The sequence below is a fragment of the Psammomys obesus genome, unplaced genomic scaffold (assembly GCF_907164565.1).
Source record: "Psammomys obesus unplaced genomic scaffold, mPsaObe1.curated_primary_1811, whole genome shotgun sequence".
Taxonomy (NCBI): domain Eukaryota; kingdom Metazoa; phylum Chordata; class Mammalia; order Rodentia; family Muridae; genus Psammomys; species Psammomys obesus.
In genome coordinates this window covers 289,384-304,852 of record NW_026586173.1, presented here as the reverse complement: position 1 = coordinate 304,852, position 15,469 = coordinate 289,384, and the positions used below count along the sequence as shown (strand labels likewise).

Genomic DNA, 15,469 nt, shown 5'->3' with positions numbered 1-15,469 from the left:
GAGCAAGAGTCATCCACATTCCAGATTCCTTGCCCCGTAATTCAAAGGAAAAAACCATAATTAGCAAAGAAAAATGTATGAATTGACACCCTCTACATTTTTAAAAAAATATGTTTAAGGTTGAAAAATGTTTTAAGTTTGTAATTCCTAGTAGGAAAACATTATCTGAATGAATGCCCTAGCGCCGAGCTCTCTGGTTAAGGTGAAAGGTACACTGGTTTGTATTATTGCAACATCCACTGAGTGAGCTAAGCTGCTCTTCATCCATCAAGTGCTTTGTTTGACATTATGCTTGACCTCCAAACTTGGCTGACAATTTACTGATGAGATTCATAACCTTTGGGTTGCTCTGATATTTTGACATATTTGCTGGGTTCTGGGCCACATCCTGGAAAGCTGCCAAGACTTCTGGATCCTGTATCCCTGCAAGAGCTCTGGTCACTGAGGATTTCATTGAGTCCAGGCATTCCTGCCATTCCCCGCATGCCCCCTCCCATTCCAGGCATTCTTTCAGGAAAATTACCAGACATTTCCCCCCGCCCCCCAGGAAAACCACCCAGGAAAGAGCCATACTGAGCTCCAGATTGTCTTCTGGCTTCTTCTTCCCTTTGGGCTCTCCCATGCTCTTCTCGAGCCTTCCTCACCCTTTCTATTCTTTTATCTCTTGCTCTTCACGTTTTTGCTCATACTTTCTCTGATGTCCAGCAATTTTTTGAGCCCGAGTTGAACTTCTTTGAGCGTTGCACTGGCATCCTCGTCATAATCCAGTTTACAGGCAAGAGCAAGATCATGAGCTGCTTCTTCCCAGTGAACTAGGAGTCTGGGTACTTTCCCCCTCCATTTGTATGGCTGAGGTGAATCAGGGTTTTTCTCAATGGCTCTGTCACAGTCTTGGATGGCAGTGTTTGGTTTCTGTAATTTGACGAAGACAATGGTTCTCTTGGCATACAGAATGGCCAAGCGAGGATTTAGCTTGATGGCGTCTGTGAACAAGTCAATGGCTTTCTGAAGCTCACCATCATTTAGTGCTTCAATGGCAGGCCCCTTCTTTTCATTTGCTTGATCCATCATCTAGTCAGTTATCTCGGCATTTTCACCTTCCATTTCTTGAGGGGCCTCAGTGTCTGGCTTAATTACACCTTCTCAGTTTCTAGATCACTCTCCTCACTTGGTTCATCCATCTTTATATTTTCCTCTGTCTTATTATCTCTTTTTCCTTCCTTGATATTTTCTTCCGACTTAGATTTATTAGTAGCAGGTGGTACTTTACCCCCATACACTCCGCCCCCTCCTTCAGGAAGCACATTTCCTCAGTATGCAGGACACTCGGATCCTGGTTACACATCTTCACGAAGTCCCGAAGCTCCTCACTTTGTGGGGATTCATGGTCCGGAGGCTGCAGGCGGTGGGCGGTGAGGCCCTTGCCAGGCCCTTGTGGAGATCAACGTGAATGAGTAGAAGTAGAGGATGACCATTTTTATTATATTAATCTTACTGATCCATGAGCATGGGAGATCTTTCCATCTTCTGATATCTTCTTCAATGTCTTTTTTCAGGGACTTGAATTTTTTAATTTTCATAAAAGTCTTTCACTTGCTTGGTTAGAGTTACACCAAGATACTTTATGGGGTTTTTTGTTGTTGCTGTTGTTTGTTTGTTTTTTTGTTTGTTTGTTTTGTGTGTGTGTGATTATTGTGAATGATGCTATTTCCTAATTTCTTTCTCAGCTCGTTTGTTTTTTAGTATACCAGAGGGCTTGATTTCTTTTGAGTTAATTTTGTGTCTAGCCGCTTTGCTGAATGTGTTTATGAGCTGTAGGAGTCCCCTGGTAGAATTTTTGGGGTAACTCATGTATACTCTGATATCATCTGTGAATAGTGATGACTTCTTCCCTTCCGATTTGCATCCCCTTGATTTTCTTTAGTTGTCTTATTGCTCTAGCTAGGACTTCCAGTACTATGTTGAAGAGATATGGGGAGAGTGGGCAGCCTAGTCTTTTCCCTGATTTCAGTGGGATTGATTTAAATTTCTCTCCATTTAGTTTGATGTTGGCTGTAGGTTACTTGATGGCCGGTGCTTCTCTTTGCTCCATGAAGGTCTTTCTTATATACTGAATTATCTTGTGTGCTCTGAATATATATGTTCAGCTCTTATCCTCAGCATATTAGAAAGGGGCCATATATGGGTATTGAGCCTTTAAAGAGGTGATTATGGCTAAATGGAGACATATTGGTTGTACCTAATTCAATGGCTAGTATTTCTATAGAAAAGAAGAGAAATGGGATTTGTGTGTACAGAGGAAAAGACATAGGAAGAAGATGGCCATCTAAAACCAAGAAAAGGAGTCTCAGAAATGCCAGCCCTGTCAGTACCTTGATCTTGGGCTTTTAACTTCTTTAATAAGGAATCCTTAAGATTCCTGTGGTTTGAGCCACCAATTGTGGTGCTCTGTCATGGCCCTCACAGACCCTAGTATTAATGTGGAGAATGGTTGTGGATATCTGAATTGCAGTGTGTAGGGACTCTGCCCTTTTGTCATAAGGATCACTGTCTGACTCTGAAGCCCTCTCCTAGGCCCTTACTGTTGGAAGAGTTGAGTAGAGTGCCTGCGATGGGGTGCCATATAGGATCATGCTTCTGGGAAAACACAGAGGGGATGGCAGGCCTTGTGCAGCTTTCTAAACTTGAGAACTGCCTGACTCTGTGTTTGGTCTGGTATCAAGTTCTCTTCTAACCTTCCTGGACCAGAGTTTATTGATATTCTAGAAGAAAACTGCTTGAGCCTCAGAGTTTGATCTAAGAGAAAGGGCAGAAACTCAGAAAATTTCTAGGGAAGGAAAACCTTCAGCTATAGAGAAGAGGTAACGCTCCAGACACAGTTTTGGAGGTCCTGATGGCCACAGACCTCCAACTGTGTCTTTGATCACTCTGGGTTGCAGAGGTGCAGCTCCATGACTGACATTTAAGCTAATATGTTTGTTTAGCTAATCTGTTTGTTCAACTACTTGAGAGAATTCAGTCCATTTTGAACTTCAGCCCAGACTTTAAAGTCTGTCTAGTAGAAATTGTTCTTGATTTCCTGCCCATTCCAAAACACAAACCAAATTCAAGTCATGAGGGAGGTTTGACTTTTTCGGGCAACTTCTACAGCTATTTCCCACTGCTAGGCTCTTTTTCTTCTCATGCTAGAGGGTTACCCATAGGCGTTCGTCTGCTGCCCTCCCAAGAGAGATGACCTTTAAAAGTGACCTCTGACTGAAATGTCTGAGTCCCATATTGTGTGTGTGTGTGTGTGTGTGTGTGTGTGTGTGTGTGTGTGTGTGTAGACAGGATCTCACTCTGCAGCTCTGGCTGTCCTGGCACTTACAATGTAGACCAGGCTGGACTTGAATCCACAAAGATCTGCCTGCCTCTGCCTTGTAAGTACTTGGTTTAAAGGTGTGAACTCCCTTGCCCAGCTCTGAAACCTATTCTTGCTAAGGGTCCCCTAATGGCTCCTGAGAATCCCAAATGGAAGACTAATCTTTGCCGTATCGGGTTGTCTCCTACTTCTTTCCTTTTTTCTTTGACCACTTGACAAACCGGTAGGAGCCGGAGCAGGAACCAGTAGGAGGAATATTTGCATGCCCTCTCTCGGGACTCTGGTCTTTTTATACCATCTCTAGTTTCCCCAGAATTAAACTATTTTCAGCTGGCAGAATCATGTCCCTACCAGAGTATGCATGAGGCAAATAGTCTGCTGCTGTGGACAATCTGAAGCAGCCCCTTATCCCACACCTGGGATTAAAACAAAAACATGTTTACATAACATAACTTGATTTTTAAAGACACCAAAATTCTCACTATAACAATCAGATGGAGAGCTTGGAAGGTCACATGTCAGGACAGCCTATCAAAGTAGACTCAGGGCAAAGCCTCTCATGGTCTCAGGTACACTGTGTCTCAGTCCAGGCAAAGACACAAGAGGGGGTCATGGAGGAAGCCTGCAAAGAAATCTTTCTGAGGAAGGTAATTGTTTTTGGTTTTCTAGAATTCTCTGTTTGTGAAGTCAGTAGATGAAGGTATTATGCCAGGGAAGTGGTACAGATGACCTGTGAAGAGATGACTCAGAATCCCCACCTAAAGCCAAATTTATACACCATACTTTTCTCACCTGGCATCTGTCCTGATAACCGAGAGGGCATGGATCAGGGTCTCCTCTGCCTTCATATTTTGATGGCATTTGAACTGACTTCTATGTCTCACGTGTAAAACAAATGTGACACTCCATGGCTTTGAATCCCAGCTCTCTTATTTTACACATACGACACAGCTGTGTCATGGGGATATTTCTAGAATAAGCACCTGACACCAATGAGCATGGATGAGAGGAGATGTCACCAGTGGACTGGAGCCAGGGAGTTCCTGAAAGGCTTCAGGATCCAGTTCAATTTGCATTTTTATTTTATACTGTAAATCAACACGGTGGGGTGAGAAACCAAGATTTATACAGACGTGTAGCAGTCACCAGGTTGTTAAGGGCAATGACCTATTGTTTCAGCTATTTCTTCGGGTTATTCATTCTGTTTCACGTAGCAAGTGAAGTCATGTTTTGCAAATAGGCAGTACAAGCAAGAGTTTATGTAAATCAGTAAATAAATAATTAAGTCAGCGTCTAATAATTAGTCTTAAAAAATTATTCTACTCAAATACTACTACCCATGGTATATTTGAGAAAGTTTGGAGAGTAATTAGGAGAAAGGTCCTATAGGCTCTGGCAGCAGGCTCTTGGTTGGTGGTACACTAGGAAATGGTGGGTGAAGGGCTTCTTGGTGGGATCCAGGCAGACAGGATAATATCCTGTGGTGAGTGTACCCAAGACAGTTCTTGGGTCTGAGGATGTCTACATGTAAAGAGCCCTAAGTGCCCAGGTTCCATGTGCCTTGCAGCCTTGGAAGTGAGACATGTCGGATGCATGGAGAAGGAATGTGACTGCCAGGAGACTTGCTCCATTTTCCTATCTGTATGGAGGCTCTGCCATGTACCCTCCTCTCTGGCAAACTGATGTGTTATGGTTCTACTCTTTAGGTCTCCTACCTGTTTTTACCAAGTATAGAGCAACTTCTCCAGGAGGGGTATTATTCTTAGTGTATTTTCCCCTGCTTCCCCTCAAAGGCAAACACAGAGGAGCCTAATCAGCCTTCAAATCTACCACTGGCCATTCCTTTGGCAGCAGTGGGGGGAATGGGTGAGGGGAGACACTGGGCAAAAGGAGAGCAGGGCAGAATAGTTTGTCCTACGAACCCTTGTCTAAGAAAGTGCACTGAGGAATGACAAGGCTTTGGGTCAGAGCCAGAGTGGGAGAGGAGAAAGTTTTATTTTCCAGGCTGAGGAGAAGACTCACAGAAAGGTAGGGGCATTCTGGAGGCTCAGATAACAGGGGTGAGGAGAGGTCCCCAGGTATCACAGGGCTGTCTGTGGTCCATAGAAACCCGGCAAGAATAAACAATCTCAAGGGGAAGACTTGTGCCTCAGCCCTTCACAAGGGTTCTTCTGACGACCTTTTAGGAGGGATTTTGATTTAAGGAGATAAATTACAGAGTAATATGTTAAATAAAAAAAAATCATAGCAACATATTTATTAATATATCAACCATGATGGTGTTTGTTAACATGGACTTGTGGTATATGTTTGGAAATAATATTGGATGGAAAAATGGTACATCATTTTCTCAGAATTAGAGATAGAAATGTGTTTTCTTTTACTTCTTAACCATTTTGTTATAGTTCTAAATTTCCTATTACCCTTATTCTGGGGATATGTTCAGAGTTTCCTGAACTATAGATGACTGGGGTTGGATGGAGCTAGGCATTCCATCCAAACAAATTCATGGACCCCAGAAAATTGTGCTTCTTTCTCTTCCTTATCGTCCATGTACAAGTTCCCAAGTCCCAAGAGCTACCTCAGAGATTCCGAATACCACATTTATTTTCACCTTCTTGAGGGGTGGGTGGGTAACAGGTTATGTATCCCCTTCTTGACAAAACAACCCTGTGTGCTTAACATTCCTGGTTCCTTTAGTGTTTTTTTTTTTTTTTTTTTTTTTTTTTGTGAGCACAGAGGACCTCCCATTTCTTCTATAATGTGCATGTGTGTTTGGGGGGTTATTATTTTCTAACTATTTTTTTTTTTTTTTTTTACTTCTGAGTTTTCTAAGATTGGAGCCTGGCAGGTTGTAGGTGTGATGAGTTGAAATGAAAGACTGTTATGTCTCAGCCTGCTCAGAGTGCTACTGGGTGCTCAAATGCCAGAGGCTCAACAGTGCTTAAAGTCCTGTAGGGGCTTCCCTTGTTTGCATACTGTGAGCTACTTTTGACATGTGAGCCAGTATTGATTTCACTTGCCCCAGACTGTATGTGTTGGAGTCACTAATATCTAAGTCAAGGGTGCCTTAAGTGTGTTGGTTGTAGAGGAGGCAGTTAGAGGTCTCATTTCGGTGCTTTCTAATCCTGCCCAACACTAAACACACTGTGCAAAGGACGAGCCTGTGGGGAGTGTCTAATATATGAGCTTTAGTGTTCTCAGTTCTACGACAGGAAAACTGAATGGTGAAGACTTTGGGCTCTGGGCCATCGTCATATTATATTATCCTCTTATTCACCAAAAGGGCAGGGCTACCCCCCAACCCGCCATTGAGTTCTCCATTGTCTGAGCTTCTATGAGTTTCTCTGCATGCCTGCATTCAGCTCTCCTTTTTCTACCTTGTGTTGCCAGCTCTCATGGGGCATATGACTATATCTCTTCAGGCTCTCTAATCTGTGATTTTCTATTTTCAGGGCACTAGAGAAGCTCTGTATCAAGAAATATGTCCTGTCTCCAGATGGTATTTGGGTATAGTTTTCCAAGGTATAGAGAATTTCCTACTGGATATATTCCACTCTGACTTGTCCCTTAAGTATCCACTTGAATTAATAACTGTGAGAACTATGGGCCTTCTCAGTGACTAGGGTTGACTTTCAGGCCCTTTCTGAACAGGGTCACCTGGAGTCTTCAAGTTTTCCTTGCCCTCACTGGGAATCTACCTTCACTGATCATATGAACACTTTTGTGAATACCGATGCCCTTCTTCTTCTTTTTTTCCCTCTTCAATGTAAAGGTTATCTTTTCTTTACCCACATGTTTCCAATTTTTAAAAAGATTTATTTGTTTATTTATTATGTACACATGTATACCTGTAGGCCGGAAGAAGGCGCCGGATCTCATTATAGATGGTTGTGAGCCACCATGTGGTTGCTGGTAATTGAACTCAGAACCTCTGGAAGAGCAGCCAATGCTCTTAACTTCTGAGCCATCTCTCCAGCCCCATGTTCTCATTTCTTGTGTCACACAGAGTCTGCTTCCTCTCCACCATCTTGACTTGACTCTTCAAAGATGAGTGGTGTGTAGGAGAGAAACCACTTCGTTTGTCATCAGTTAAGATCTTTAAAGAGAATCACATGCCATGCGTGGGCCGTACTGGGAAGAGCACAGCATTCTGTGTTTATCATTGTGTGATGATGTTCCTGATGCAGCTCCACCACCTGAAAGTAATCATGCAGATACTGTGGACTGACGCAATTTGAGGAACTGTAGAAATGATAAGATATCAAGACTATAAAAATAAAAGAAAGACTGTAAAACTATGCTGGATTGGAGGGACTGGTTAGATGTAGCAGCTAAGAGTCATAGTGGTCCTGGTTTGAATTGTTTTGTTAAAGAAATGTTATTGAAGATTTGTTGCAACTTAGCCAGTAGATGATATAAAAGCATTTCAGTCATAATCTTGTGATTGTGATGAGTATCTTATAGGTAAGGAGGAAATGTTCCTATTTTTAAGAAACATACTGAAGAACTCAGGGCTTATAAAGTATTGTGCCATCAATTAGCCTCATAAAGGTCAACAAAAATATTCTTTACAGTATTAAAAATGACAAGCCTTCAATAAAACAGAATGATTTTTATGATTATCCCAGAGTTTGATTGCACTAAATACATTTTTTAAAAAAGAAAATAGGGTAATGTAGAAAGGGGTAGAGTTTAAATGGCCCAAAAATTTCATGAGGAATGTTCAAAAGAACTTCTTGAAAACTTTCCCATTGAGTTTGAGTTTGCTGGGGCATAGAATATTGTAGGGAAAGATTGGTATACAATAATAACTGGAAAGTGGATAAACAAATAAAAAGCAAATATCCTAGTTTGGCAGTGAGTGGAGGGAAGCATCCATTTCATCTTATACTTTTAGATCACAATCTGTCACTGAGAGAAATCAGAGCAGGAACTGAAGCAGAGCATATGGAGCAATAGTGCTTACTGGCTTGTTCTCTTTGGCTCATTATCAGGCAACTTTCTTATGCAATACAGGACCACCTGCCCAGGAATGGCACTGACCATAGTGGGGTTGGCTTTCTTTTATCAATTGGCAATAAAACAAATGCCCTACAGACATGCCCACAGGCCAATATCAGCGAATCAATCTCCCAATTGTTTGGGGCTCCCTCACATAATTATGGGCTGTATCAAGTTGTCAGTTGAAGCTAACTAAAAGAAGACCGAAATGAAAATTTATTGAAATATTTTAAAATGTGTTTTTCTTCAATTTTTATTGTGTGAGAACTTCATCCATACACACAGATCTTTCTTTCTTTCTTTCTTTCTTTCTTTCTTTCTTTCTTTCTTTCTTTCTTTCTTTCTTTCTCTCTCTCTCTCTTTCTTTCTTTCTTTCTTTCTTTCTTTCTTTCTTTCTTTCTTTCTTTCTTTCTTTCTTTCTTTCTTATTAGTTACATTTTATTAACTCTGTATCCCAGCTGTATCCCCCTCCCTCATTCCCTCCCAAACCTTCCCTCCCTCATCTCCTACCTGCCCCTTTCCAAGTCCACTGATAGGGAGGACCTCATCCCCTTTCATCTGACCCTGTTTTATCAGGTGTATTCAGGACTGGCTGCAAAGTCCTCCTCTGTGGCCTACCAGGACCGCTCCTCCCTTCTGGGGGTGGGGAGGTCAAAGAGCCTGTCATTGAGTTCCTGTCAGAAATAGTCCCTGTTCCCCTTACTATGGGAAACCTATTGGTTACTGAGCTACCATGGGCTTTGTCTGAGCAGAGGTTCTAGGTTATATCCATACATGGTCCTTGGTTGAATGTCAATCTCAGAGAAGACCCCTGTGCCCAGATATCCTCCATTGGCGGTGGGAATGTAAACTGGTAAAACCATTTTGGAAGTCAATTTGGTGCTTTCTCAGACAATTAGGAATAGTGCTTCCTCAAGATCCAGCTATACCACTCCTAGGCATATACCCAAAATTTGCTCAAGTACACAACAAGGACATTTTTTTTAATGGCACATTTACAGAGGAAGTTGAGGCAGGCAGATAATGAGTTTGAAACTAGCTTGAGCTATCCAGAGAAATCCTGTCTCAAAGCAAAGAAAAACAAAAATCCACTATAAATCATCTTATGACATGAAAAGAGCAGATGGTTAAAAGTTGGGGGAGGAGTTTACCACTTTAAGATGCTTGCTTCTTAGCAATTCTTGTTGCTATCTCTGTCATGCTCACGTCCCACTTCAGCCATGACTCTGCTTTGTCTTTGGGTGGATGCACATACAGCCTTTTTCTTGCCTTGAGGTGTGCTGTGGGTAAAGCTGTGGCCCAGCAGATGAGCACACCCACTATGCTGTTTGTGTCCTTATGCAAGAGCTAACAGCTTCTTCTCTGTTGTTTGTTGTCTTCCTGGCAGCTTAAGCCTAGAAGCTCACACCTAATTTGCAGTTTCCAGGACAGTTCATTTCCTTAGGCAGTGAAGGTCATTAACAACTGACTAATCTTCTCTTTGTATAAAAATTAGTGTAGTTTTTTATCAAGTTCTTGACATCAGGACTTTTTTTTTTAACTTTTATTAATTACACCTTATTCACTTTGTATCCCCCCATAAACCCCTCCCTCCTCCCCTCCAGATCCCACCTTCCCTCTCCCTCTTCCCCAAGTCCACTGATAGGGGAAGTCCCCCTCTCCTTCCTTCTGATCCTAGTCTATCAGATCTCATCAGGAGTGGCTGCATTGTCATCTTCTGTGGCCTGGTAAGGCTGCTCCCCCCTCAAGAGGGAGGTGATCAAAAAGCAGGCCAATCAGTTCATGTCAGAGGCAGTCCCTCTTCTCATTACTGACATCAGGACTTTTAATCAAAACTGAAAAATCAAATATTCTTAAGTGAAAATTGGACGCTTGTAAATGCAAAGGAAAAAAAAATCTCACTCTGGAAAAGATGAGTGATAAAAAAAGATGAAATGGTAAAAATAAATCTTTTTCTGTTCACCCTTCTTGTGTGCACAGAGAATAACAGCAACATTTCTACTTGAAAACAACTCCAAGACTTTCTCAGTGGAGAGAAGAAAGACTGCAGTGCGCAGACTGCGGCTGAATAGAAGAAAATGATAAAGTGTTAGTGGTCTGTTGGGGGATATGATGGTTTTGGACCCATGAGTTTCAAAATTCAGTTATAGTTCTCAAACTCACAAATATTCCTGTTACTCCTGTGAGTCCCTAAATACATATTCATGCTAGGTGCTAGAGGGAGGGCTTGCAGCATATGGAGGATCCCAAACTAGGACTCTCACTTGTGAATAATAACAAAGATCATCATTTTGCCCATGGTAAATAGCAGTTACACTCATTGCATCCCTGAGCTTCAGAATGCATGGTTACCTATCTGAGTCCAGTGACAAAGACATACTTGTACACAAGTTATGTAGAAGGGGATTATTATTCATAGACAGGTAGTAAAGGACTGAACCAAGTCCTAGATCCATTATGTGTTCTACATGTTGACCGAAGGTTCATAGGCCATGTCCTGGGGAGGTTAAAATGTCCTTGAGTATGACCCATTTGCACCAATGAAGAGGAACCATTAAAGGATTCCTGCTCTGGGTTATGCAACTCAGGGGCTAGGGGACATACTGGAAAATGATTTGAAAGGCATCCCACTTTTTCGGGAGAGTGTATGTAGTATTGGAAGTTGAAGAGATGGCTGGCAAAGGAGGAAAGTAAAACCTTTTCATAAAAAGGTTATGAAAAGAGAGAGACTAAATATGATGTAATATGCTATTGTCATATATCTAGAGAGAAATATTCATGGCCTTATTTGATCTGGGAATGCCAGAAAGGCCAGGAACCCTGTTTATTATGTCCTGTGAAAGTGTGTGAGACTGTACCTTTGTTGTCAAGAAAATCAGAATGACTGAGTTTGAAATGGGCAAAGGAAACAATTTTGCATTCACAGAGCAAAATCTTCAGTGCCAACCTCCATTTTGTTCTATTTCTGCTTAACCATTGTGGTGATTCATGAAATCTTCAGTTAAAAATATCTGATTTTTTCCATTGAAGTCTTTATTGTCTGCCTCAACTATCTAAGTTAGTGAAGATTAATAGGGTAGTTACATTTAATATCTTAGAGTTGCTTGGGACAGGTCTTACAGTGGATAAAGATGCCAATTCTAGTAATAGAAAATCTATTGTTTAAAATCACTGTATCGTGCTCAAAGTGAGATCCAAGCTAGAGGAACCAGGGAGAATGATGGGCAGGGATCAGGAGTGTCCTAGATACACACAGGGTGGAAAGTCAGGATAAGTGGAGTATAAAGGAAGAAAAACATTTGGGACCTTGTAGAATGAGGTCTTGGGGGGAATATCTTAGATAATGAAGTTACAATAATCAGAGTTGCAACATTTATGAATATAATGTCGATTGTTGAAGTCGTATTTCAAATTCTTGCAGAATTTCTGACATACCATATATGATATCTCGAGGACGTCCTCTGCAATGAGAAAGAACCAAAGATGTAAGGCAGTGATCTCAGTCTCCAAGGCAGACCATACCTGGCCTCAACCAGACAGGCTCATGGATGACTTTCCAACATCTCCTTCCTAGAAATACTGATGCAGAAATTTCTGGAAAGTTACAGAGTTGTCTTGCTAGCTTGTGCTCCCTGAAAACCCAAATCTATGCCCCTGTGTCATTCCTTCTCCTGCTAGAAAATGAGAAAGACTGTGCTTTGATATCTTCAGAGTAAAAATCTGTTGGCTGTTTTCATCTGCCCCATAACTTTTGCCTGTCCCATAGGACTGTCCCCTCCATGCTCAGGAAACTTTGTACTGCACCCCGAGTCAGAGATGCAACTGTGCTGCAGCCCTTTCTGAAGCTGCCCAAACTTCCCATGACTTTGCCCAACCCTGCAACTTACTGGAGTAGATCCTCAGGCTCATGCATGTCTCATGCTTCTGTGCAAGGCAAATACCAAAGCCTCTTCTGCAGTGGTCTGACGGTGTGCGGAGGTGGCATGTCACACACTTCAATGATGTTGCTCCTGGAGAGAGCACAGAATTAGGCATGAGGGTAGGGACCTGGAATGTGTGTGTGTGTGTGGGAACAGCCAAGCTGGGTCAAGGAGCATTCTAAGGGTGGGTGGGCAGATGAAAACAGTGTTGATTGAGTGTTTAGAAAATGACAGTTGAAGTTGTTTGCCTTTAGTGATGGAAAATAAAAGGCCACTGGGCAACTGAAAGGGCTCTGGTCTCAGTTTCAGCCTTCACATTCTGGATAATTTTCTTTCACTGGTTTGGGGCTCACCTATTTGACTAAGCTGGTTGTCCAGTGAGCTTCAGGGCTCTGCCTGTCTCTCTGCCTGCTTTGCATTGAGATTAGGAACACACGCCACAACACCTGGGTTTATTTAGGTGAGTTCTGGGAATCAAACTCAGGTCCTTATTCTTGGGCAGCAAGTACTTTACCAACAGAGCTATCTTTCCAGCCTGTAATTTGTGTAAAGATTTGACCAGTACATAGTTTATTTTTCTAGCATAAAAATGGTCAGTGAGTAAGACCTTTCATATGTTCTGAAGAGTGAATAATTGAAATATAGTTTTAATAAAAAAAACAAACCTCTTTCCAGAGACTGAAAAGCTTCTGTCAACAGAACAAAACAACAGCCTACAGACTGAAAAAAAAAAAAAAAAAAAAGCTTCACCAACCCTGCATCTAACAGAGGGCTAATATTCAAAACATATAAAGAACTCAAGAAGTTAAACACCAACAAACCAAGTACTCCAACTAAAAAAATGGATTACAGAGCTAAACAGAGGAATTTTCAACAAAGGAACATCGAATGGTAGAGAAACACTTAAAGAAATGCTCAACATCCTTAGTCATTAGGGAAATGCAAATCAAAACTACCCTGAGATTCCATCTTATACCCATCAGAATGGCTAAGATCAAAAACTCAAGTGACAACACATGCTGGAGAGGATGTGGAGAAAGAGGAACACGCCTCCATTGCTGGTGGGAATGTAAACCTTGCAACCAATTTGAAGTTCAGTCTGTCACTTTCTCAGAAAATTAGGAATAGTGCTACCTCAAGATCCAGCTGTACCACTCCTGGGCATATAGCCAAAAGATGCTCAACCATACAACAAGGACATTTGCTCAACTATGTTTATAGAAACTTTAGTCATAATAGCCAGAATCTAGAAACAACCTAGATGTCCTTCAACTGAGAAATGGATACTGAAATTGTGGTACACAATTTACTTTGAATTTACACAGTGGAATATTATTCAGCAATTAAATACAAGGAAATCATGAAATTTGCAGGCAAATGGGGGGAACTAGAAAAGATCATCCTGAGTGAGGTATCCCAGAAGGAGAAAGATACATCTGGTATATACTCAGTTATAAGTAGATATTAGCCATATAATATAGGATAAACATACTAAAATCTATAGTCCTAAATAATCTAAACAACAAGAAGGACCATAGGGAAGATGCTTAATCCTTATTCAGAAGGCCAAACAACATAAGACATTGGAAGAAGGAGAAGACAGGTAACAGAACAGGAACCTTCCATAGAGGACCTCTGAAAGATTGCTCAGCAGGGTATCAAAGCAGATGCTGAGATTCACAGCCAATCTTTGAGCAGAGTACAGGGAATCTTAGATAGAAAGACCTGGAGGGGACAGGAACTCTACAAGGAGACCAACAGACAAAAAATCTGGGCCCGGGGTGCCTGCAAAGACTGATGCACCAACCAAACATGATGCATGGAGAGGACCTCACCCCCTGCCCAGATGTAGCCCATGGGCAGCTCAGTCTCCATGTGGGTTCCCTAGTAAGGGGAGCAAGGGCAGTCACTGGCATGAATTTGGTTGCCTGCTCTTTGATCACTCCTCTCCACCCCCCAGGTGAAGTGGCCTTACTAGGTCACAGAGAAAGAGGATCCAGACAGTCCTGATGAGACTTGATAGGCTAGGGTCAAATAGTAGGGGAGGAGAACCTCTCCTATTGGTGGACTAGGGGAGGGACAAATGGGTGGAAGAGTGAGGGAGGGAGGGAGAGGGCAGAGATGAGGGAGGGGGCTACAGCCAGGATACAAAGTGAATAAATTGTAATAATAATAATGATAGTAATGATAATGGGAAAAAAAAAAAACTCTTTCCAGAGGCTGGTCAGCTGACTTAGCAGGTAAGTTTTCTTGCTGTCAAATCTGACTGACTCCTGGACTCACATAGTGAAGAAAAATTACTTTTAAATGTTGTTGTCTGACCATGTGTGTGCTGTGGCATGTACAATGTACACACACACACACACACACACACACACACACACACACACACTGTTAAAAAATTCTCTCATGGTGCTAAAAGTAGAAAACATGTAGCATCTTTTAAGGCCATGTTGTTTTGCTTTGTACCTGATTTAATACAACACAGTCTGATCTTGCAAATCTTGTAAGAAGGTTTTGTCTCCACCTGAACAGTGACTGGACCACTTTGGAAAACTCTGTCTGATTCCAGGACATATAGAATAGGACTAAAACACATTGCAAAATTATCAAATGACTAGGTTTCTCAACAACGCAGATTTGTGAATAGAATGAATGTCTAATGGGAAATCTTTCTAGGCATCTAGATCATGGGGGCTTGGCAGTGGCAGAAAGGACAACAAAATAAAGGCCTACACACCCAAAGGGCTGTGGCAGAGGTCTGGATAAGACAGAGAAGACACAACAAAAGGCTGAGACAACATTTTGAAGGCCATCTCCCTCTCCTCCCTCCCAAATATGGTCAAAGCTCAGCCCACACAGACATGATTTTTGCATGTGGAGATTCACTGCAGCTCCCTTGATCCTGCCACTGGAGCTCACTCCTCAGCCTCTGGGACTCACCCACAATGAGGCAGAAGAAGGAGAAGAGCAGCAAGAAGTGTCTATTCATTTGGCCCCAGATGTCTTGTGTGGAACAAAGCTAGGAAGGCCTGCAAGTATAGGTCTGCTGGGCTCCAAGGGGAGGCTTTCTCCTCCAGCAGAAGTTGGTGATTATTCATGCCTAAGGGGAGCCAGTCATAAAAGATCTATTTTGGGAGCTCAAGTTCATTGGCTGTGGTCTCCATAGTCTTGCAACTCAGAG

At 42.1% G+C, this 15,469-nt stretch overlaps 1 protein-coding gene and 1 pseudogene across 1 annotated transcript; both read right to left on the bottom strand.

Moving 5' to 3' along the window:
* Positions 1-286: 286 nt before the first annotated feature.
* LOC129672042 (hsc70-interacting protein-like) lies at positions 287-4,184 on the bottom strand (annotated as a pseudogene).
* Positions 4,185-11,701: 7,517 nt separating this feature from the next.
* Pate3 (prostate and testis expressed 3) lies at positions 11,702-15,277 on the bottom strand. Its single transcript, XM_055601230.1, has 3 exons — positions 15,229-15,277; positions 12,253-12,375; positions 11,702-11,826 (listed from the first exon to the last, which is right to left on the bottom strand). Exons 1-3 carry the CDS (start codon positions 15,275-15,277, stop codon positions 11,702-11,704), a joined length of 297 nt encoding a protein of 98 aa, XP_055457205.1.
* Between the last annotated feature and the right edge of the window lie 192 nt (positions 15,278-15,469).

What these genes read in the sequence shown, in the direction of transcription:
- Pate3 (XM_055601230.1), bottom strand. Translation starts at nt 15,277, where the DNA reads ATGAATAGACACTTCTTGCTGCTCTTCTCCTTCTTCTGCCTCATTGTG. An exon ending in CTTCTTCTGCCTCATTGTGG is followed by an intron (nt 12,376 to 15,228) that starts GTGAGTCCCAGA and finishes TGCTCTCTCCAG; the next exon opens with GAGCAACATCATTGAAGTGT. An exon ending in GAGCCTGAGGATCTACTCCA is followed by an intron (nt 11,827 to 12,252) that starts GTAAGTTGCAGG and finishes TTCTCATTGCAG; the next exon opens with AGGACGTCCTCGAGATATCA.